Source organism: Neofelis nebulosa, chromosome 7 (genome assembly GCF_028018385.1).
Source record: "Neofelis nebulosa isolate mNeoNeb1 chromosome 7, mNeoNeb1.pri, whole genome shotgun sequence".
Classification (NCBI taxonomy): domain Eukaryota; kingdom Metazoa; phylum Chordata; class Mammalia; order Carnivora; family Felidae; genus Neofelis; species Neofelis nebulosa.
In genome coordinates, this window is record NC_080788.1 from 100,310,614 (window position 1) to 100,335,097 (window position 24,484).

General features: G+C 37.9%; 1 protein-coding gene across 7 annotated transcripts in view; it reads left to right on the forward strand.

Annotated features, from left to right (window-relative positions):
• Positions 1–24,484, forward strand: part of FRMD6 (FERM domain containing 6) — a 247,869-nt gene that overhangs the window by 201,441 nt on the left and 21,944 nt on the right. For 3 of the 7 annotated variants that reach the window (XM_058739039.1, XM_058739042.1, XM_058739038.1), the window contains 6 exons: positions 6,440–6,684; positions 13,181–13,271; positions 16,169–16,272; positions 17,292–17,368; positions 19,634–19,820; positions 23,043–23,198. In XM_058739039.1, coding sequence (XP_058595022.1) covers positions 6,586–6,684; positions 13,181–13,271; positions 16,169–16,272; positions 17,292–17,368; positions 19,634–19,820; positions 23,043–23,198 — 714 coding nt within the window. In that variant the 5' untranslated portion in view covers positions 6,440–6,585. Of the gene's footprint in view, positions 1–6,439; positions 6,685–13,180; positions 13,272–16,057; positions 16,077–16,168; positions 16,273–17,291; positions 17,369–19,633; positions 19,821–23,042; positions 23,199–24,484 lie in introns of those variants that run through there. The other 4 variants (XM_058739041.1, XM_058739040.1, XM_058739043.1 and 1 more) reach the window with 4 other exon arrangements.

Below are 24,484 nucleotides of genomic sequence, written 5' to 3' on the forward strand. Positions count from 1 at the left end.
TCATATACTTAATGCTGTCCGCTATTATGTCATCCCATGAGAGTTATCCGTCAGGATACGTGTGTTCTTGGGAAGCAGAGGCAATATCATCATCTTAAGTTTCTTGGCAGTGGTATGTTCCTAACTAAATTTCAAGCTCAAGGATGCAGGGGCACGTCTTCTATTGCTGTTGTATTCTGCTTTTCAGCAAATAAATACAATACTGTGTGTGTAACCTGAGCTTCCTAAATGTATAGTCATTAAATTAAAAGGGCTCTTTGTGATCCAGCTTTCCAAGATAATTTTTCATCTTGTTTTTGTTAGGTAGTAAAGATACCTTATTGACTGTTGAAATATGACTACTAACCATGCTTGCCTTATAGTAATCACCGTAGCACATTACCACCTTTCACTTTTTTCAGGGTGACAGTCTCAGAATTGAGAATCCTCCTTTGCTTCCATTCAAAGTGAGACTATATTATGTGTGTTGGAAATTTCTGGTAACTTAGTTCTTTTATTTTTAATTAACCTTTTTAATATAGAATACTTTCAAATGTATAGGAGTTGCAAAGAGTATAGGAGTCCCTACATACCCACATGTACCCACTTCCCCCTGTTGGTAACATCTTACATGAGTGTGCTATATTTATCACAACTAATAACCATTATTGATGCATGATAATAACCTAAAGGTCATACTTTCATTCTGGGATGACCCAGTTTTAAAGGTTAATTCTAATAATTTCTAAAAAAAAAAAAAAAAAATGAAAATCTCTATTCATTGTACACATATACCAGGTGGTAGCTTCCTGTTTCTTAAAAGAAACAAAGTAACTACCCAGTGCTGCTTATCAGGAAGTAAGGGACTTATAATAACGTGGGTTTAAAATTCAAATGGGGAATCTAATAGCTTAACATATTTTATTTGTAAATTGGGTATTAATAAAGACGACAGGATGTGGGGTTTGATCATTATTAAAGGTGTGTTTTTGTTGCCTGGAAATCTGATCCTACAACATGGTATGTTCATGGATACCTGTCTTAAAATCAATAATCTATCCTAAAATCACTGGGCAGAAAAGGACTGCCTGGAGTAGGAAATGTGCCCTCCTGAGGCCGAGTTGGGACTTAGCTGAGGACACAGCAGAGGTAGCCAATGGCTCACAGGCTAATTTCAACAACTCAAATTGGTATAAATGTAGCCTAATTCTTTTCCCTAGGAATGTCCAATTTCAGATTAAATTTTATACTGGAGTGTATTAGAGACGTAGGCATTTTGCTGTTTCACTGGAATCTTTTAATCAGTTTTAATGCAGTCCTGGGTAAAATAAAAACGTAATCCTATCTCTCTTTTAGGACATTTTAGTTTGCCATCCTCAAAGCAGAAAAGGCAGCAATGAGGCAGTGCTGCTTCTTAAAGACTCTGCTTTTCATTAATTTTTCTTCAGTAATCCTCTTCCAGTCCTTTTTTTATTACATTATTTGAATCATAAAATAAGTAAAAATTGTACTCAAATGAAATTTGAAAATTATTTTAATGAAGCTCTAGAAACATCTCAAACACCAGGAGATGTTTTTTTCCTTAGTTTATTTTTTAAATTCTAGAAAGTAGGTCAGTAGAAATATCCCTCTTTTAACTGTTTTAATTAGGAATGGAAAATTATAGGAATAACTCAATTTGAAGTGTAGATTTAAATAAGAAGAATTACACTGGGATTAATATCACTTAAGGGTTTGAATTTAAATAAGATTTGTTTAGTCATAGCTTAGTATTTCTTCTTGAAAAGATTTTAATAGCAGAGAGGAGACCTAAGTATTAGAATAGATCAATATGTAGGAAAAAAATTTGCCATGAAATTGACAAGGAGATTGTTTTACAACCATATTTCTCAAATAGTATGTTTAAGAATATTATTCTATAGAACCTTAATAGATAAATCTTAGAGGTGGGGAAAGTATTCGGTGACCAAGTAAATATGAGAAATATTAAGTTAAACAAATTTAGGAAGTTGCCTGCAGTATTCCTCAGAGCCTTTAACACTTTGTTTCAGAGAAGGTATATATAGGGTCCTCTGTTTCTCCAACTTATTTATCCCTAGGTCACCTAGTAACACTTTTCAGGGAAGTGTTCTAATACAAAAATTTGACCTGTTTTAGGAATTTGTACCTTTGAAAATATTGAGTACTTTTCAGAAGTCCTTATATGTTGCTTATTCCTCATTCTGTACCTCATGATGTTTTCCCAGTGTATGCTATGAAAGTATTATATTCAACTGTTTGCACAGTACCTTCCTTCTGTTAACTCAAGTGCGGTCTTTATACATGACTATGTGTCAGAAATACCTGGGAGCTTTTTTTATTTTTTAAAAAAATTTTTTTTTTCTTCAACGTTTTTTATTTATTTTTGGGACAGAGAGAGACAGAGCATGAACGGGGGAGGGGCACAGAGAGAGGGAGACACAGAATCGGAAACAGGCTCCAGGCTCCGAGCCATCAGCCCAGAGCCTGATGCGGGGCTCGAACTCACGGACCACGAGATCGTGACCTGGCTGAAGTCGGACGCTCAACCGACTGCGCCACCCAGGCGCCCCCTCTGGGAGCTTTTTTTTTAAAAGATTAAGATTCCTGTGTCCTGACCTGGGAGATTCTGAATGAGTAGAAATGTCACTGCACTCAGGATTCTGTATTTCTTACAGACACTAAAGTGATTCTGATGCAGCCAAAATGGGTCATCCAATTGGTGCTTTGGAACTGTTGAACTGAAAGTGTGCATCTGTCAGACCAGTGATTGGATTTGGCGTGTACTTAGTTTGTGGTCGTATAACACATGGGCTAACCATCCCATACTGGAGATAAACTTCAGTGTTGACCTCCAGTGACCCTATAGGGTGATGTGCTGGCTACAATCTTAATGTGAAAGAATTGCTATCATCCTTTAAGAAAAACAGAATACTTGTAAGGGAGCTTTCGGTCACCTTCCTAATAAGGAAATACTGTATGTAAGATTACCATTTGTTTTTATTTAATTTAAGTAGCTTCCTTGTTGGTGGCATTTTATTCATACTTTAAAAAGAAATGCTAGGGGCGCCTGGGTGGCTCAGTTGGTTGAGCGTCCGACTTCGGCTCAGGTCATGATCTCGCGGTCCGTGAATTCAAGCCCCGCGTCAGGCTCTGTGCTGACAGCTCAGAGCCTGGAGCCTGTTTCAGATTCTGTGTCTCCCTCTCTCTGACCCTCCCCTGTTCATGCTCTGTCTCTCTCTGTCTCAAAAATAAATAAACGTTAAAAAAAAAAAAAAAGAAATGCTAGTTTGTATTTACTCATAGTGCCATATAAGATTATATTCTCTCCCATCTTCCTGCTCATAACAGATGGACATTTAACCTTAAGCAAATAGACCAGATTATATCTCATTTATGCGTTGATTTATGTGAGCACTGACAGTAGCTTTTCTGTTAGAACTGTGTGGTTATGTACTTGGAAAACTATAGAATACTTACGCCTAAGGAAATTGAAGAGGACACAAAGAAATGGAAGAGCATTCCATGCTCATGGATTAGAAGAACAAACATTGTTAAAATGTCTATACTACCCAAAGCAATCTACACAGTTTATGCAATCCTGAAAAAAACAAAACAAAACTGGAAGCATCACAAACCCGGATTTCAAGCTATATTACAAAGCTGTAGTCATCAAGACAGTATGGTACTGGTACAAAAACAGACACATAGATACAGTGGAGCAGAATAGAAAAGCCAGAAATGGACCCACAACTATATGATCAACTAATCTTCGACAAAGCAGGAAAGAATATCCAATGGAAAAAAGACGGTCTCTTTAATGAATAGTGTTGGGAAAACTAGACGGCGACATGCAGAAGAATGAAACTGGACCACTTTCTTACACCATACACAAAAATAAATTCAAAATGGATGAACGAATTAAATATGAGACAGGAAACCATCAAAATCCCAGAGGAGAACACAGGCAGCAACCTCTTTGACCTTGGCCAGAGCAGTTTCTTACTAGACACATTGCTGGAGGCAAGGGAAACAAAAGTAAACATGAACTATTGGGACTTCATCAAAATAAAAACCTTCTGCATAGTGAAAGAGACAATCAACAAAATCAAAAGGCAGCTTATGGAATGGGAGAAGATATTTGCAAATGGCATATCTGATAAAAGGTTAGTATCCAAAATCTATAAAGAGCTTACCAAACTCAACACCCAAAAAACAAATAACCCAGTAAAGAAATGTGCAGAAGACATGAATAGACACTTTTCCAAAGAAGACATCCGGATGTCTAACAGACACATGCAAACATGTTCAACATCACTCATCATCAGGGAAATACAAATCAAAACCACAATGAGATACCACCTCACACCTGTCAGAATGACTAAAATTAACAACACAAGAAACAGCAGATGTTGGTGAGGATGCAGAGAAAGGAGAGCCCTCTTTCATTTTTGGTGTGAATGCAAACTGGTGCAGCCATTCGAAAGAACAGTATGGAGGTTCCTCAAAAAACTAAAAATAGGATTACCCTACGATCTAGCAATTACACTATTAAGTATTTACCCAAAGGATACAAAAATACAGATTCAAAGGGGTACATGTACTCCAAGGTTTTCAGCAGCATTATTAACAATAGTGAAACTACAGAGAAAGCCCAAATGTCCATCAGCTGATGAATGGATAAAGAAGATGGTGTGTGTGTGTGTGTGTGTGTGTGTGTGTGTGTGTGTGTGTTGGGGGGGTATATTACACACATTTGCAATGATGTCGATGGAGCTAGAATGTATTATGTTAAGCAAAATAAGTCAATCAGAGGAAGACAAATACCATATGATTTCACTTATGTGGAACTTAAAAGACAAAACAGATGAACATATGGGAAGGGGGGTAGGGAAGAAGAGAGAGGGAAACAAACCCCAAGAGATTCTTAATGGTAGAGGGTTGATCGTGGGACGTGGGTGAGAGATGGGATAGATGGGTGATGGGTATTAAGGTGGGCACTTGTGATGAGCACTGGGTGTTAAATATAAGTGATGATAAAAAAAGAAAGAAAAGTGTGGTTATACTCTCTGGCAAAACAATTTTGTATTCTTAGAAATTCTTTTCTGCATCATACAAATATAGCTGGAAAGAGACAATATAAATAATTACTATTGGGGAAAAATAATTACTGTTTGAGAAGCAACTAGTCTTAATCTTGGCTGAATATTGTTATATTAGCAATAATATATGAAAAAGTAGACACACCCATTAAAAGTAGAATATATCCCCCACTGTTTTAAAATTATTCTGCAAAGTCTTGCCAATGCAATAAGACATGAAACAAAGGGTGTGAGTGTTGAAGATTAGAGATAGGGGCGCCTGGGTGGCTCAGTCGGTTGAGCGTCCGACTTCAGCTCAGGTCACGATCTCACGGTTCGTGAGCTCGAGCCCCGCGTCAGGCTCTGGGCTGATGTCTCAGAGCCTGGAGCCTGCTTCCAATTCTGTGTCTCCCCCTCTCTCTCTGCCCCTCCCGCATTCATGCTCTGTCTCTCTCTGTCTCAAAAATAAATAAACATTAAAAAAAAATTAAAAAAAAAAGATTAGAGATAAAATCTTCATTACTTGCAAAAAAAATTGCATATATTGAAAACCTGAGAGAAATTTAAAAATGTGTTTAATAAACTGAATAGATATGAGAGGGTATCTACAAAATCCACAGTTCTTTTGTATACAAACATGGTTTGATAGATACAGTTTTGTTACTTCTAGGTATTAACTGGTTGGTGAAAAGAAACAGAAAAATTGTTTGCATTGTCAGGTTAAAGAATCGGGAGAGAGAGCAGTACCATAAAACCTCAGGGAGAAAAAAAGTTGTCAGGAGGGCTTAACCTTGGTAAGAGTGAGATCGTTTGAAGTGAATCCCAGATTCTGCTGATGGTCTGGAGGTCACTGGCTTCCTTTGGCAGAGCCATGGTGGTGAAGTGAAGGAAGTGAAAGCCAGACCACAGCAGTTAAAGAAGGAATGTGATGTAAGAGCCAAGGCGTTTATTTGAGTTTGCGATGGGAAAAAGGATTGAGAATTTTGTTGTTGTTGCTGGTTTGTCATTCTGTTTGTTTATGGAACCCTTTGTTATCTCCCATGCGAGACTGGAAACTTCTCAAAGGCAGGCTCTCTCTGCTTCTGTGAGCCCTGGAGGACACAGCACAGCCTCGAATGTATGAGGCGCTCATTGGCTCTATGTTTAATTCATGACGATGAATGAGTTTTGAAAGAGTTGATAGTGGGCAAAATACAGAATGAATTTCAGTGAGTTCTCATTTATTAAAGCAGGCAGCCCTCGCGTTGAGACGTGCTGTCTTTGTGCCAACAGAAGCAGTTGTGCTGCTGCTCATGTCCCTGTCTCTCTCCTCACCAATCTCACTGCCTTCATTTATGGCTGGCTTTTGGGCTTTTTTACAGCTATGAAACCTACGTAGTGGAACATCACGCTGCTTCTCCCGTAGGGCGTGTGATGAGGAACGGAGTTTGGCTTTGGAGTGCTCGGAACCAGAGGAATTGCCGAGGACTCGGATCCCAGCCCTGACCACTGGAGAGCCCACAACACGATGAACAAATTGAATTTCCACAACAACAGAGTCATGCAAGACCGCCGGAGTGTGTGTATCTTCCTTCCCAACGATGAATCTCTGAACATCATCATAAATGTAAGTAGATTCGACTTGAGAAATGTTTGAATGTCCTGTTCCCACCAGTGGCCACATTCAAGTTATTACCTGGTGAAGGGTGAGAGCGTTACAGAATGAGACCATTAATAATGTGACAGAAGTGGGGGGTTAAAGTTGTCTACAGACTTTGAATTATGGCTTTAGAGCGACTGCCCTCAATATTCTTTCACCTGGGGGTGGGGGGGAATTACAGAATTTTGGTTACTATATTATAGAAAAACAAACACCTTGCTATTTTAAAGCTGTGTCTTGAAATATAAATTTTTATGAATATATAATATGATTTTGCTCTTTAAATGTTTTTGAGTTGTCACACACATGATAAGGTAATAATTGCTAGCTTCTTAATATGCATCTTGATCATTAATCGTAGCCTAAGTCTAGCCAATTTTAAGGACAGGCTGTGCACTTGAGCACTAAGCTGTTGCTATGGTTCAGGAGTCAAGGGTAACTCTCTTAGTCGACCTGGACATTGAGGAATATGGTACTGTTTTTCTTAACTTCTAAAACTGAGTTGTAATCTACATACAGCAAAGTATAGGAATCATAAGCATGCAGCTCAGAGAATTTTTACAAGTGTATACACCCCTATAACCATCATCCAGCTTGAGATACAGTATATTTCCAGCATCCCAGAAAGATCTTTTATGACTTCTCCTTGTCAGTCATCTCTACCCAAAGGGTAATAAGTATTCCCTCCCCTATAGAGTAGTTTGCTTATTTCTGAACTTCATGCAGCTGGAATTACATGGTGTGTTTTCTTTTATATGTAGCTTCTATCAGTCAACTTGGCCTATGAAATTCACTTATGTTATTGCACATAACACTAATTCTTTTTCATTCTTGTGTAATATTCCATTGTGTGAATATGCCCAATTTGTTTATCCATTTATTGTTGATGGATATTGGGCTGTTGTAAGTATTGGGCTATTACTATGAGTAAAAGTGTTAAGAGCATTTTATGTATATGCACATGTGTATACATTTCTGAGCCTCACCTAAGAGCTGAACTGTGAATCATAAAGGATACCTGTGTTTAGCTTTGGTAGACACTGCCAAACAGTTTTATGGTAATCAGAATCATGCCTAGCACTTTTCAGCTCCTCTCCCTGTTATCGACTTTCATATTCTTCCTTTTACTGATTGTATTCAGATGGAATTAGGAAAAATACTGCCTCAGTGCAATGCCTTAAATTAGTTTTCTTTTTTTCCTTTTTCTTTTTCTTCTTTGATCTTTATTTTTGATAGAGACAGAGACAGAGTATGAGCAGGGGAGAGGCAGAGAGAGAGGGAGACACAGACTCTGAAGCAGGCTCCAGGCTCCAAGCTATCAGCACAGAGTCCAATGTGGGGCTCAAACTCACGAACTGCGAGATCATGACCTGAGCCACAGTCAGATGGTTAACCTACTGAGCCACCAAGGCACCCCTTAGTTTTCTTTGTTAACCCAATTGCTATATAAAAGAATATTTCTAAGTGTTATACTGAATATAAATGGCATTTAAATAGCTTCATTACAAAATTTACACAGGAAATGGCTCTGCTTATCACCGTAATTATTTTGGTTTTATTCTGACAACCACCACAGTTTCTGGGTTTTAGTTTCTTGATTTACTGATATAACCTCGTTTTTGCTTATAGGGATTGTCTGAGCATCAAACCTACCTCTTGGATGAATTTTACCATCTGCGGGGCAGAATTTCTGTTCATCAGCAACATTGCTATTCAGGGTACCCAAAGTTGTTTTTGAGTATGTGAAGTGATAGGCTATCATTTTTACAACATTTGGGTTTTTTTTTTTTTAATCAAATAAAACTTGGCAGCTTATCTTTTTCAGTGCGGTCATGGTCAAAATATATAAAATGTAATTTTTCTTATCCAGGTGAATATGCTATTTCAGTTTTTATATACAGTTATATAAAGAGATACTAAATTTTTTTAAAATTCAAAATCCAGGGCATATAGCCTAAGCTATAAGAAGTTAAGAAACTTCTCTCAGTTCCATTTATATGTTTCCACCCAGAGAGTTGTATATCCTTGTGTTCATGTGTGCATCTATGCGCACATACAGGATACGGAACAAAACCTTACTGACCTCAGGTGAGTGGAAGGAAGACTAATCTGGCTTCATGAAGAATACCAAGAGCCAGCTAGAATTTTCAAAGAGATTAACTTGTCCTAAAATCTCAGCTAAGGAAGATAATTATGAATAACAATCATGCTACAATCATACTATGTAATTGTGTATATTGTTAGTGCATAGCATCATTCCCAACGCTTACATAGTAGCTGCTATTATTACTTTAATTCCTTATCAGAGATTCATGTTACATCTCTTCACTTTCCTTATTTTGTAACATTAGTGTAATATCCCTACAGGATGGGCAGGACTGTGATCATGAATTGTACAGCCACACATCATCATCATTAAGGAGGGTTTTAGAGTCGGGGTGCCTGGGTGGCTCAGTCGGTTGAGCGTCTGACTTCGGCTCAGGTCATGATATCGCGGTTGGTGAGTTCGAGCCCCGCGTCAGGCTCTGTGCTGGCAGCTCAGAGCCCGGAGTCTGCTTCAGATTCTATGTCTCCCTCTCTCTCTGTCCCTCCCCGGCTCATGCTCTGTCTCTCTCTCTCTCTCTCTCTCTCTGTCAAAAATAAACAAACATTAAAAAAAAAAAAAAAAAAAAGGAGGGTTTTAGAGTCACAGGGACTGAAGTTGAAATCTCTACTCCTTGACATACTCTGCAGCCTTGGGCAAGTTGGTTTTTTACTCCAGTTTCCTCATCTGTATAGTAGAGATGATCTTACTGTCCTCATCAGGGTCGTTGTAAGGATTTAAAGATGTGACATGAATAAACTGTTCATTGTAGTGTGTGGAAGCTGAGCATTGCTCAGTACGTGAGCCCTTAACAGAGTAGCGCTTGTTTTAATTTCTTTGAGCTATGTTTGTGCATTTCATTTGGGAGTTCTGTTAATGAAACTCAAATAGAGAATCCGAACCCCCTGTGGGCCTGTTGAGATCTTCTTATTCCAGGGCATGTAGACCCCGCTGCCATGTCCAGACCCTTCTCTAGCAAGTAATTGAACAAAGGAGGGAGGAGGGACTCAGTTAAGTAGTATGGAGGCCCCTCATTGCTGGAAAGCCAGTGCAGGACTGCCAGAGCTCTGCCTTTTCCTTCCAATGTTATCTCTGCATTCATAAAATAGTAATTGTTATTTGTATGGCTGTAACATAGCAAATTAACTGTAACAAAACCAGTTTTATCAATGGTTTCATTTGTTTCATCATTTCTAAATATTTTTTACACAAAGATGGTTTATTCCTTGACATGTAGTTGGTAGAATGTTGTCTTTCTACATGTGAGGTATATTTAGTGTCTGATCATTCTAGTTTCTCCATGAGGTTGAACTAGTAGGGGCTGTTTTAAATGATTTTAATCATCAGATAAATACTAAATATGGAAACTTGGAAAATTTTGGAAATAAAATTATGGTAAATGTAAGAGCCACAAAATTTTTGAGTGATATAAATAGTGGCCAAGAGTTTATACTTGTTCACTAAAACTAAGGTAAACAATTCTTTTTTTTCTGGAATATATTTTTAAAAAATTTTTAAACAATTATTTATTGTTGAGAGAAAGAGAGACAGAGCATGAGCATGAGGGGCAGAGAGAGAGGAGACACAGAATCCGAAACAGGCTCCAGGCTCTGAGCTGTCCACGCAGAGCCCGATGAGGGGCTCAAACCCACAAACCACGGGATCATGACCTGAGCTGAAGTCGGATGCTTAACCAACTGAGCCACCCGGATGCCCCTGGAATATATTTTAAATGTGCTTGCTCAATAACCATTGACATTTAGGACCAAATGCTTTTTTTTTTTATTAAAAAGGTCCATATAGAGGATATTTTTAGATAATATTTTAATTCTTATTCTTAATACTTCATATACTCTATAGCACTTTTTAAAGCTCCATTGCTCCTGAAGGTTAAAGAACTTGAAAAATTTCACAATAGGGGCGCCTGGGTGGCTTGGTCGGTTAAGCGTCTGACTTCGGCTCAGGTCATGATCTCATGGTCTGTGAGTTCGAGCCCCGCGTCGGGCTCTGTGCTGACAGCTCAGAGCCTGGAGCCTGTTTCAGATTCTGTGTCTCCCTCTCTCTGACCCTCCCCCGTTCATGCTCTGTCTCTCTCTGTCTCAAAAATAAATAAACGTTAAAAAAAAAAATTTTTAAGAAAATTTCACAATCAGCTAAAATGTAGCCTTCAAGACTCATAATATGCAAATACAAAAAACTCAAGCCTTTTTTCACAGAAGAGTCACAATTTTAAACAAGAACACTACTTACTCCATAGTTGTTACAGAGCTTTATCAGTAGGCCCCAAATACTTGATTTAAATTAGCAGAACAATAATAAGTATATGGGATATATGAAAGAAATGTACAGCATTATTTGAACAACAGTTACAGTTACAGCATGGTTTGTTTTATGTATAGTTTGTGGTTTGGAAGTTTTCTGCTAACTTTTTATCACATTTTATCCCAATTGCTTTGTTTATAACATTTTAAAATACAGTAAAAACTAAGGATTAAAGGTATCCTAGATGGTATGGCATCTTAAGTCTCAAATTTGCAGTGTGTATTTCAACTTTATATAACGTTTGATAGTTGTCCCCTTTATCATGTTGGTTAAGCTTATTTGTAAAGTAGAATTAGGACAATATAGAACTCAAAAATACACAGTTTTTTTTTAATGAACAAAGAGGATGATTTCCTATTGGCAAATATAGTCTCCCAGTGGTGTTTGTGAGTTTGCAATTCTTCATTTTCCCTAAATTCTTCAGTGGCACATTCATAAAGTGATGTGCTCAGTGGGCCAGAGACTAGCCCATAGTCCTGGAACAGAACAAAAGCGAGAGGCCCAAATGGGCATCAGACACCTGCTTTTATCCATCAGACATTTACTGAGTGCCAACTATATATCCTAAAAATAAGATAAGACACGATCCCAGCTTCATTGAGTTCCTGGTGCTTCTAAGCAGCGGAATTGGTGCTTTTGGTCTTAAATAAATACCTTTTGCTCTTTCCATTAGATAAGGTGCTTCAGATTAGTTGCCATTTAATAATGTGGAAAAAGCAGTAAACCTTCACTTGGAATTATCACCACTCTGCATTGTTTGGCTTTCAGTTATCAAGGGGTTTCAGGGGTCTCTTATTTTCTGAATCTGAGTCACATATTAAGGTATGATAAAAAGTCATGAATTCAGAGTTAATTTAGAATTTATCATTAAAACTGTAAGTGGCATCAGTATCATTGTAAGTATAGTACAAGTGAGGGACAAATGCCCCACATAATATATATAGCTGAAATGATAAACTGTCATGTTGTATATATTTTAAAATACACATTTGGAAATATTTTAATACTTAAATGAGCAAAGTTGTGAGTTGCTGCTTTTGCCATTACTAGCTTATATGACTTTAAGCTTTGTGGGTTGTTCTTTCTTTCTTTCTTTCTCTTTCTTTCTTTCAGAGAGAGCAGGGTAGGGGCAGAGAGAGAGAATACTAAGCAGGCTGTGCACTGTCAGCACAGAGCCTGATGCGGGGCTTGAACTCATGAACCATGAGATCATGACCTGAGCTGAAATCACCAGTTGGATGTTTAACCTACTGAAGAACATGACATAACATGAAGAAATTGACCATAACATGAAGAAATCATCCATAACATGAAGAAATTGACCTGTATGGTCTCTTAAAGTCAGCTCTAAGCTTTAGTGATTCTGAATTCAATGAGACAGACCCAACAGAATTACTGTCCCCCAAAATACTTTATTAAATATTGGAGAAATCATTAAAACTGTGTCTGTTAAAGACTATGTTATTATTCAACATGTGACTTTTCAGGATAGCCTATTCAGAGTTCCAAATTGATATGATTTTTTATGGTTGAATTATACTAGGACTTAGAAAGGACCCTTGTTTAGGTACTTAAAAGGTATAAAACAATAAAAGTAAGATAAATTAAAGCTAGTTATTCACTCATTGTAATAATATCTAAGTATTTTGCTTAGACCATCAAGAAGAAAACCTTCCTTGTAAAGATACCTGCCTAATTCATGCTTCTGATAATCTGAGTAGGCTGTTTTGGGTACCTTCTGAAATATTTACCATGCACCATGGGTTTAGAATTAAGGCCTCGTCAATGTGTCATAAGATTTATGAGTCTTGTACAAGATTGCATTGGTACTTTATTGCCATGTTGTAAAAATTCGTATTGTGATAATCAGTATTGAAACACAACGCAGATTAAAGCAATTTCCATGAACCAACAGCGGTTTTTGCTAGTGTCGGCTTGTCCTTTCAAGGCATATATTCAGGGTGTATTAAATTGCCTGATTGTGGCTCAGTATTTGGGTTTGAGTGACTTGTTGTCTCAAGTTGTGTTTTTTGTGTGCTTGTTTGTTTTTCTCTACAGGTTAAAATTCTGTGTCACCAGTTGCTGGTCCAGGTGTGTGACCTACTCAGGCTAAAGGACTGTCACCTGTTTGGACTCAGTGTTATACAAAGTAGGTCTTAGTCCCATCTCTGATAGATTTAGCCAGCTGTCACCGAGGAAGTGATATTTTATAGCTGGCTGTGACTTGATTTGGGCGTATTGTGATAAGATTGTGATTGGCAAAATACCCATAAATTCATCATCATTTTTAGTCTGCTATTTGTGTTTTGATCTTAACCGTTGTGTATTTCTTACAAGACTTAGAATTTTAGGCTGTGTATCATAGTTTGAACTTAAAAATCGGTTCCTTTTCAGGAGTCTAAATTTTGTATTTGTTCTTTTCTGTTTTAATGAACCATGCTTGATTTTTGTTTCCTTGCACTCAGGGAACAGCTGTAGCTAGTAGGAAATTATCTTGCATGTTTTTGTAATTTGTTTCATAATTTTTGACATTAAAAAACTTAGGCATAAGAAAAATGGCTTTTGTCTATTCAAGTTTTCTTGCTGTTGACCATATAGTATAACAAAGTGATCTATTAATTTGCTCTTGTTTCCTGTTTTTCCTTCTTAACACCTTCTCCTTTTCTTCCAATCAGACTATAAGACTTAAAGATGGGGGATCAGTTTCTACTTTTACTTTATGTGAAGGCTTTCTTCACATGAAGCCTCCTCCACCTGCCCACTCCCATAATACCTTAGAGTTAAGTTCCCAGGGTTTACCTGCAGCCTTTCCTTATAATCTTTTTCTTTCAAGTCATATGTTTAAAGTTCTCTAATTTACCCTTATGCAAAAAACCTTTTCTATCTTTGCTCAGTTTTTCAGGAATACTTTTTTTGTGTGAAATGTATTTAATTACATTTTATACTTGTAGATGAATCATATTCTACTACTGGAATCGGCTTAAATTTAAAGGCTTATGACATCTTGAGAATCTGGTTAATACCATAAAAAGCTTAGATCTGCCAAGTTGGAAAGTGTATCATGATCAGCCCTTCTCCTCCAAAATATGAACCATCTTCAGCTGTCTTTTTTTAGGAGAAGCCAGAGAGCTTGGAGCAGGGAACACCTTAGGAACCAATGAATCAACCATTTGCTCTTCAGTTTTTTTCCTGTAGTAGTTAAAGCAATGAAAGCACAGATGCTTAGCTCCGTGTTTCTATTAGTACATCCCTCAGTCATTCTTTCAAGGAAAAGTTTGGGAGAAACAAGATGCTCTGTAGATTCCAAAAATTGTTTCTTTTATTCTAAACTCAAAATTAATTCTTTCTTACTACCACGACAGCCAGATTGTTGATCTGTGTTGCTTAACAAGTCAGTCTAATAAAACCAGTTTATGGCTTCCTTAGATTTCAAACTACGAGTTTTTAAGATCTCTTTTTTAAAAGAAAGATTGTAGTGTGGTGAAAGAACATTGGAAAAGGACACAGATGACCTTGTTCCAATTCTAGTTCTACCACTAGCTAGCTACGTAGTTTTAGAAATGTCACTTGACTTCTCTCGACTTCAGTTTTCTCAGGTGTCAGCTGGAGGTTACTTCACCCACTTTGCAGACTTCTGCTATATGCTTTAGAATTCTTAAAATATAAAGCCGTGATCAGACTGTCAGATGGCAGAGATACGGTGGTAGTTTAAAAGTATGTGCTATTACGGTGAACAGTCTCCATTCTGTTCATTATATTGCTTCTTCAGATGGGAATTCAAGCCAAACACAAACCATATTCAACAGGAAGGTTGTCTGGTCTTGTTCACTTCATGTTTAACTGGTAGGTAGCATGTGAGATATGGGAGATAATTTGGCTGATCTGATAAGTGGATTTAAGTAGCATCCTTTTGGGTTTTTTGTTTTGTTTTTGTTTTGTTTTGGTCTCTGGGACCTCTTATCCCTTTCATTCAAATTGGCTGGCTTAATATGCCATTTATAGACAGAGAAACTCTACCCTTCCTGTTCTGTTATGGCTCTTTTTCAAGCAAACCTCTCCAGCATTCAGTCAGGAGTGACAGTGTAGTCAGGTCTGTTATCCTTGGAGAAGTCAAAGAGACACCCTTCCCTTCCAGAGTGAGTACATTTTTATGCAGAGCTTTCCATGAGGATGCTGCCTTAGTGATGGTTAGAGAAAAAGGACTAAACTATTTTAAAAAGATTTACAACTTTGTACAAGATAGGAATGCTGAAGGTTTCTGTTGTGAAATATCTCTCTTTTAAAATATTCTCTTGGGGAAATCTGAAAATTTTAATATTTTTTAACAGCTTGTCTTCATATGTTTAGATCATTTTTACACGGGTTTTTAGCAATCATGGTTTCTGTTCATCTTAAGAACATCATCTCCTTGAACAAATACTTTAGCAATTATTTTTTTTGCATGAGATTCTTCTCATCTTTCCATGGGATCAGTCCAAAGACTGTGTTTTACCAGGGTGTGTTTTATGTGGAAAACACAGAGAAGAAATTGTCTTAAAGAATGTTCTTCACGAAGCGTGGGTCAGACCCATCACTTGGAAATAGTCAATTATCCTCAATGTTGTCTCATTTCTTACATAGCAGTTAGGATGGTGTTTCTGCCCTGTTTCATTATTCTGCAGCTATGACAGGAGTCCTCTGTGAGCTAAGCAAAAGCATGTTTCTCTAAGAGCAAGTAAGCACAGAGTTGGAAGTTTGACTATGCATTAGGATTGACCATAGAAACTTAGTAAAAGCAGGATGTGGAAGCTAGTATTTCTTCTAAATACTACATATTTTTAATAAGATGTGTTCTGTATTGCGAACTCAAAATAGTTTATAAAGAATCTCATTAATGTCTAGCCAACTTTTTGACTTCTGGTATCTTGTTGATTGTTCACGTTTTGTGTGTGAATTCAGAGCACATTCACAAATTGTGAGGCTTTTTTAAAGAACCCGTTTTTGTGTGTATTTTCTTTAAAAAAATCATCTTTTCTTTATCATATTGCCTCCTTTTTTAATGTGCAGATAATGAACATGTCTATATGGAGTTGTCACAAAAGCTGTATAAATACTGTCCAAAAGAATGGAAGAAAGAGGCCAGCAAGGTACGACAATACGAAGTCACTTGGGTGAGATTACATTTATGAGCAAAACTATTTTGATTTTTTTAAAAGGTTTATTTTAGCTATTATACATTAGAAAAATATTTAATTTTTAAAATTTTAATTCATAAAAACACTATGAAGTAGAGAATGAAAAAGGGAAATGTGTAAGTTCTAAAATGTCACATTAATAAAGTATTAATAGCTTATAGCGTATGATAGATTTTGGGTATCTGTTTAAATCATGTTGGATAATAACTTTTTAGTAATTTGGGGATAATACTTTGAAACAAGAACCATGGAAAAAGAACTTGCTTCTCTTCTGTGGCTATGTTAGCCATCAAAACTGATGTTCTAGAAGTTATTCCTAATTTTTGAATCTACTTTTACTGTACTTACCTTTGATACTTTATTACTTTATTATACTGGTGCCTTTATTTAATAAACATCAATTCCATTTACATGGGACATCATTCACAGGGAATTTGCCTAGTGTTTCCACCATATTAATCAAGAATAAGTCCCCAGTGTCTAATCCTAGATCCTCCGATTTGCACTAAAGAATTCTTGGAGTAAACGGGAAGGCTACTTGGAAGCTAACTACAAAGTAAGGAACATTAAAGTCTAAATAAACAAACAGCATATTAGAATTTGGTATGTGGAATGTCAGAGGAACAAGAGAACATTTGTAATGAGGAGCAAATGGTCACCACAGGGGATAGAGCTGAGAGAGGAACTGGATCTCAACTAGAAATTTCCACTGGCATTTATTTTTATCTTCCCTTATGTTGTCATTGGCATTACAGTGAATGAGTATCAAATACATGATGATGCTTTATAACTTCCCAGTTTTGTATGAACTTAATATCCATAACGGACAACTGTCTACCCTCTGCCTAGCCACCACCACCACCCAGCTGCATTAGAAGTAGACAAAACCTTTCAAGGTTTAAAAGTATCTTGTAAGTAATGGTATTTTGTTGCATTTAAAACCCGTTTTGCAGTTACCAAAAATAGCTTTCTTTTTATATGTGTCCTTGTTTTAGGGTATTGACCAATTTGGACCTCCTATGATCATTCACTTCCGTGTGCAGTACTATGTGGAAAATGGCAGATTGATCAGGTATGAGGACAGGGAAAGACTCTAAACCTTCACTTCCACAAGCACTCACCTTCTAACATAACCATGTAAAGTTCTTGTGTGTGTTTGTCTCCATCTGCTAGAATACACATTTCAAAAGAGCAAGGATTTTAAAAGAAATCTTTGTGTACACTCATGTATCCTCAGTTCCTAGAAAAGAGGCACAGTAAGCGCTCTAAATATTTGTGGAATGAATGAATGAATGGATGAATGATAATGTTAGACTATTGATGAAAATGTTAACAATGTCACTGCCTCACATTGTACTCACCATTTTCGATAACCAGTCATTCACCAAAAAGAAGATATTTCATTCAAGAAGGAACTAGCACTTTTGTGAAGAATGGAGAAATTAATTAAAGGACTGTATTCTTTTCTGGTGGTGAGATGGGGAGTAGGGCAGCAGCAAGAACTCTCTCCTGTAAAAATGGTGTCGATATAGCCTGGTTTTCTTTCCACCTTTGGGGTCTTGCTTCTGTTCTTGGCAGGGGCCTTAAAGCTAAGATTACACCCAGTGGAGCTATCCTGTGAGAATCTTAGATGCAGTTTGGCAAGGGCAGGTAATTGATTCTTCTTCTGGAGGTGGGTGCATGAGCAATTCTATGCTACTGATACAGACTCAGAATTTACCATTTCAAAAGCTCAGTTTATCATTTGTATAGGAGGATTCAGTGCTGGAAAGCTTTCAGAGTTGGTTTTGTTAATGGATAGAAAATGCTGATGGAAAATACTAGAAATGTGAACTCTGTTTTCCTTATTTACTTTCAAACTCTGAGAAACTCCATTAAAAGATACAAAGATACATTTGGCTAATAAGTTATATGTGAGATCTGCTCTTAATATTTGTGTTATTGCCATATGTAAATTAAAAAGTAAAAAATATTAGCCCATAAATAATTTTTTCTAAAGGCCAAGAAACTTTCTTAGTTATTTGGAGTTTATGTAAAATTTTTGCTCAATTTACCTACTAAGTATGGAATGTGCTGAAAAGAAGGAAAATACATTATTTAGCCACAAATTAACCCCCTGGGGCTAATGGATGTTTAATTCATCCCTGTACTTCTGCTCTTTTCCCCAGGGATGAACTAGTCCAAACACTGTGTGGTCAGCATTATAAAAAGAAATGCCTTGAAAAGTACTCTGTCCCATGGGGAAAAAATTACATAAATGCTTTATTTTTAAACTCATCATACTTAAACATGATCTTAGTTAAAATAAACTCATGTTTTTATTGTCATCAGGTAATGCATTATAAATCTCAGGTAAACCTTTGACTTAAACTAATAGGGGAGGCAAGTAAGCTCATTAAATACACACACACACACACACACACACACACACACACACACTTTTTTTTTCCTTGCATTTTTACTTTGATCACAAAGGCATCCCATTTGCCTGTGACATTTTTTGGAGCTTGACCATGTTTTTCCCCAGTCAGCACTTCTTATTCAATGTATTTAATGGGAACTATATTTATTTCTGACTTCAACGGATTGTAATGAGTGCACTAGTAGGATTTCCATCTGTGAGGAGTATCATGACTGTCATAACATGTTCCTATAAAACCACACCCATAAAGTAACATCCACTTAATTAAAAAAAAAAAAAGAGAGAGAGAGAGGGAGAGAGAGATTTAAAGCAAGCTTTTTTTTTTTTTTCCAGTTCATTCTGAGAAAGAAAACAAAACACTATAGTTTTTTTAATGGGCATTTAAACAGAAATTTTTTTATAAGGACCTTAGGGTATTTGTAATGTGCTCAGCTGAAAAACAAAACAAAACAGAGGAGCAAAACATTAAAGCCAGGATTGTCCCCTCAGATTTGTCCTTGTTTCTGTCATACGTGCCGCATTATTGCAGCAAAGTTACTTTAACGCAGACAACAAATGCCCAGGCTTCTAGAGTAATACTTGTTTCAATGAAATATTTACCATGTTGGAATGGATGATTCAGATCTTGCTTCCATTCTCTGAATGAATTAAATGTTATAGGCCTCAGGAAATGTTATTTTTGCCTGTTGGGGTAGTCAGACTTGGGAGTCCTACCTCCCTGCAACCTGGGTGGGGCAGCAATCAGGTATTAGCCTCAACCCCCCACCCACTTTTTTTCAAGGAGTGTGGAGGGAGGAAGAGGGAACAGAAACAGAAGAGCTCTTGTCACCAGATGGATAGCAGGATTTGGGTTCTGTTTACACGCCATTGGATTGTTCCATCAAATGTGAGTTCTGTTTTCTTTTATTTTCCTAGTGACAGAGCAGCAAGATACTATTATTACTGGCACCTGAGAAAACAAGTTCTTCATTCTCAGTGTGTGCTCCGAGAAGAGGCCTATTTCCTGCTGGCAGCCTTTGCCCTGCAGGCTGATCTTGGGAACTTCAAAAGGAATAAGCACTATGGAAAATACTTTGAGCCGGAGGCTTACTTCCCATCTTGGGTAGGCACTGTTTTCAAGTTATAAAGTGTTTTCTCTAGCACATTTCTAGTTCATTATGCTGCTACTCAGGTTGCTTCAAGAAATGGGAACACAGATGTTTGTGGCCAGTAAAACCCTTCGTGATGCCCAGATAGAAGTTTAACACTTAAGAGCATTGTACACATGATCTCTTGATATATTTGATCTGCTCCTTCCAGTTAAAGGGGAAGAGGATTTCTGTCCATCCTAAATGTGGTGGAACTTGGAACTTACCAGCCTTCTTTTGGCAGTTGCTTGGTCTTTACTTTCTTATTTACTCTTAACTCAAGCATCGTTTTCCTCCCTTTGAAGGGAGAAAAACATTACACTTTGAAAAGTAACATCATTCACAGCTTTTCTTATGTTGAGAAAACAAATTAAGTAGTCACTTTGCCCTGACTGCCATCTCCTCCACTCTCAAGAGAGGAACCATGCCTTTACGTCAGGGGGCAAATTTAGGTTATTCGAACTGTCTCAACTGTCCTTTCTCCGCCCAACCCTGCCCATGTCTGTTCCCACCCTTCCTCCAGGCCTCTGTTGAAAATCTGATTTTTTTACCTTATTTCCCAGATACACTCCTCGACACAATTCCATCTGCTTTCTGTCCCCGACGCTCCCCTCTACTCCTCATGCTGTCCCTATGGTCACCAGTGACCTTTAAGTTGCCAAATTCTGTGGACACTTTCCACTTCTTTTCTCGGCTGCATTTGACATAGAACCACTCTCATTTGGAGATCTCCTCCAAATGAATGCTTTTCTTTTTTTTAACAACCACCTATGTGCCAGTAGCTCCCAAATCTGTTTCTCTCCTCTGTGTCCATGAGACAGCTGTTTACCCATAGGTACCTCAAACTCAAAATGTCCCAAGTCAACTTCATCTTTCTCCCACCTGATTTCATGTATTCCTGCCTCTGTGTCCCTAATGTCAGCTAGTAGCACTGCCATCCACCCAGTCACCCAGAAACTTGAGTCTCCTGCAGAGCTCTCCCCATCACCCTTCTTTCTCCCTGCCCTGCCCAAACCAACCGGAACAACCTAGAACATAAAATACTTGATTACCCATCACCAGCTTAAGAAATCAAATTCTCTTGAAGTTTCCTTGTGGTAGACTTCCTGAATGTTTGTCGTGTGCCCTCCCCAGCGTCCTTGCTCCCATCCCCCAGGTTCCAGCTCTCATCAGCACTCAGCAGCACTGCTGAGGGGGCTTGTTGTCTTTGCCTCTGTCTTTAGAGCTTGCGGATGAGTGGATTTTGCTCCTGATTTAAATCTTCAGGGGCTTCCCTCTCACCTACAGAGTGAAAGCCAGTCTCCCACACATAACCGAGGAACTTTCCAGGATCTGATCTCTGCCAGCCTTTCCAGCTTCCTTTCAGGTTGTCCTGCACCTTGAATTTTATGCTCTAACAACATCCAGCAATCCCTATGTCTCCAAATGCCCTGTGGTATTTTGCACCTCTGGCCTTTCTTCCTGAAGTTCCCTTAGCCAACAGAACCCCTCTCCCTGTTTGACCTGGCCAACTCCTGTTCATTCTCCAAGACTCTGCTCAGATGTATTTCCTTCTGGGCAGACTGGCTAGGTACCCAGTGCCCCTCCTCTGGGCTCTAGAAGCCCCCGCTACGCATAGTGTTTTACATCTTATTTTCTGTTTATCTTTTGCCTCCAGTGAACTGTTTATTAGTATATTCTAAAGGACAGGCTTAAACTACACCTTTTCTGTTTCTTCAGCACTTCACATTGAGGTGCTCAATATAAATTTTTGTAGACTGATTGCCAGCATGTCAGTTGTTAAAGAGAAACCACAAAAGGTATCAAGCTTTTACATATCAGTGTCTGTGGAACCCAAATTAGCCTATGTTTACATCCGGTAAGTTGTCATCACGTACTTGCTGAATCTCCGTCTTTTAAATCACATCTTCCCAGTCAGTGCGCCATAGCTTCCAGAGCACTGAGATACAAGTTTCTTCAACCTTTGGGATCACCAAAGCCACTTACTTCAGTGCCCTTGCAAATATTATTTTCTGTGTGTTCTTTGAGCCGAGAAAAGTTAACAAATACTAATTTAGGTGATCTCCATGTAAAAGGAGTCTGAAAGAAAAATCTGTAACTTGAGTTCTCAGCAATATTAAATAGCCAGCAATCTATCACGTTTAAACAATAGGAAGAAACAAAATGTCAATATCTATAAAAACATTTAAAACTAAAAATTCTTTAATTATTTTTTATTCTGATGATTTTAAGCACTACTCTTTTTGCTCTCTTTGCATAATCCTTTCCATGTTTTATAATCCTTATGAAATCGGCTAAGATTTTTTTTCAATTTTTTAAATATTTTTATTTATTTTTGAGACAGAGACAGAGCATCAGCAGGGGAGGGGCAGAGAGAGAAGGAGATACAGAATCCAAAGCAGGCTTCAGGCTCTGAGCCATCAGCACAAAGCCTGACATGGGGCTCGAACTCACGGACTATGAGATCATGACCTGAGCTGAAGTCGGACGCTTAACCAACTGAGCCACCCAGGCGCCCCTCGGCTAAGATTTTTAACTAATCTTAGCCTGCAGCTGCTGGATACTATATGTTTTGGGCATTGAAAGGCCCAGGCTACTGTCCGTTGAAAAACTAAGCCATAGTGAATTGCAATGAATGTTTGAATGAAATTGTTTCCTCACAAATACTCAAATAGAGTGTTCACATCAGCCTTTTATGCAAAAACCAAAAATGTTTCAGAGAATTCCTCCCAGTCCCCTGCCTTCTTTGGATTAACATTTAGAACCTCCCACTCTGTGGCTGTAATTTTAGAAGAGTTAAGTAGGATCCAGAACCTGAAGATGTGTTGACAGTAGATGTATTTCATAGTACCAATAATTTTGCAAGTATAAACAGTGATGTGTACAAAATTTTGCAAGTTTGCATGTTTTTTTTTCTTGGTGAGTTTAAAGCCAAGAGAACATATTTTTCTCATTTCTTGTGATTTTTCTTCTCAGATATACAGCTAAATTGACTTTGGAGCTTCTGGTACTAGCTGATTCAGCCTAGTAACATAACAGATGGTGAAAACAGAATACAAGTGGGACATTTCCTGGTGGAAATTAGCCAGTTTCCATGACCTATGTTAGGTCCTTGTCCTTTCATCATTTGGGGGACAAGGATAGGACTCCCATCACTCCAACAGATGTGGCAGTGCATACCCATTGTATTCCAACAGGTTGTTTCCAAGAGAGGGAAGGACTACATCCTGAAGCACATTCCAAACATGCACAAAGATCAGTTTGCGCTGACAGCTTCCGAGGCTCATCTTAAATACATCAAAGAGGCCGTCCGACTGGATGATGTTGCCGTTCATTACTACAGATTGTATAAGGTATAAAACTGCAGTCAGCCTGCAGCTTTTGGTTGTTGTTGTGAAATGTTTGTTTATTTTTGAGAGAGAGTGAGCGGGGGAAGGGCAGAGAGGGAGGACAGAGGATCCAAAGCAGGCTCTGCGCTGACAGCAAAGAGCCTAATGTGGGGCTTGAACGCATTAAAGAGCTGTGAGATCATGACCTAAGCCCAAGTCAGAGACTTAACCCACTGAGCCACCCAGGCACCCAAGTCTGCAGCTTCTGAAGACAAAATACCTTAATGATTTAAAGAAGCTTTTATTAAAAGTTGTCATTTCATTTTTTAGTGGGCTTTTTTTTTTTTTTTTTTTTTTTTAAAGGATTCATGTGAACTGTTTCTCATGGTAGTTCAGTCTTCGAGTTAATGATGCTTTTCCTCAGGCCTGGGAGCATGATAGAGTCCCTTTATAATGGTTCTAATACTGAGATGCCAAGTGGCTTCAAATCGTGAGTCTGGCTTTTCAGTGACTATGAAATAGTTATTTTTCTCCTTTCCAAATCTGCATCTCTGCCTTGGGGACTAACATTTGCAACTTTTTTGATCAGTAATTTTTAAAGTTCCTCTAAGTGAAGCCGTACCTGCACTGTATCCATTAATTAGAAGAACGACCACAACAGCTAGTGTTTACTGAGTATTGTTTTTATGGGGCACGCTTTATTTTCTTTTTTAAATCCTCACAGTTCTATAAAATAGAAGCTGTAATATTCATTGTACAGATGAGGAAACAGACCAAAGACCACAAAACTAGCAAGGGGCAGAGCCAGGATTCAACCCAGGTCTACTTGACTAAAGGAATTCGTGGATAAAAATAGTGCCCAGCACATGTTAAGAATGATGTTAAGTTGTTACCATTATCATTGTTATTAATGTGCTTCTTATTACTACTATACCCTTTGTGGTAAGTTTAGCCTAACTAGACCATTGGAGACTAGGCTGTAGTTTGGATATGTTACTGGATGATCTTCTTGGCTGGTTCAGAAAACTTAATTAGGTACCAAAGAATGGTATTTTTTTTTCTCACTTCTGTGCCCAAGAGATGAAATTGTTAATGTCCTGTCATCCTTGAGAGGCATAATTGAGTTCTATAAGATCTCTTTGGCCAAATTCCTGAAGGACGGAGTTGTTTGTTTGTTTCCTTGAGAGATTTCATTTGTGACACCTCAGTTTATATGAGAAAATGCAAATAAATGGCATTTGACAATCAGTTTATATTTTAAAATGTACAGGAAATATGAATGGTGTATAAGAAGGAGTGAGTATAGCTTT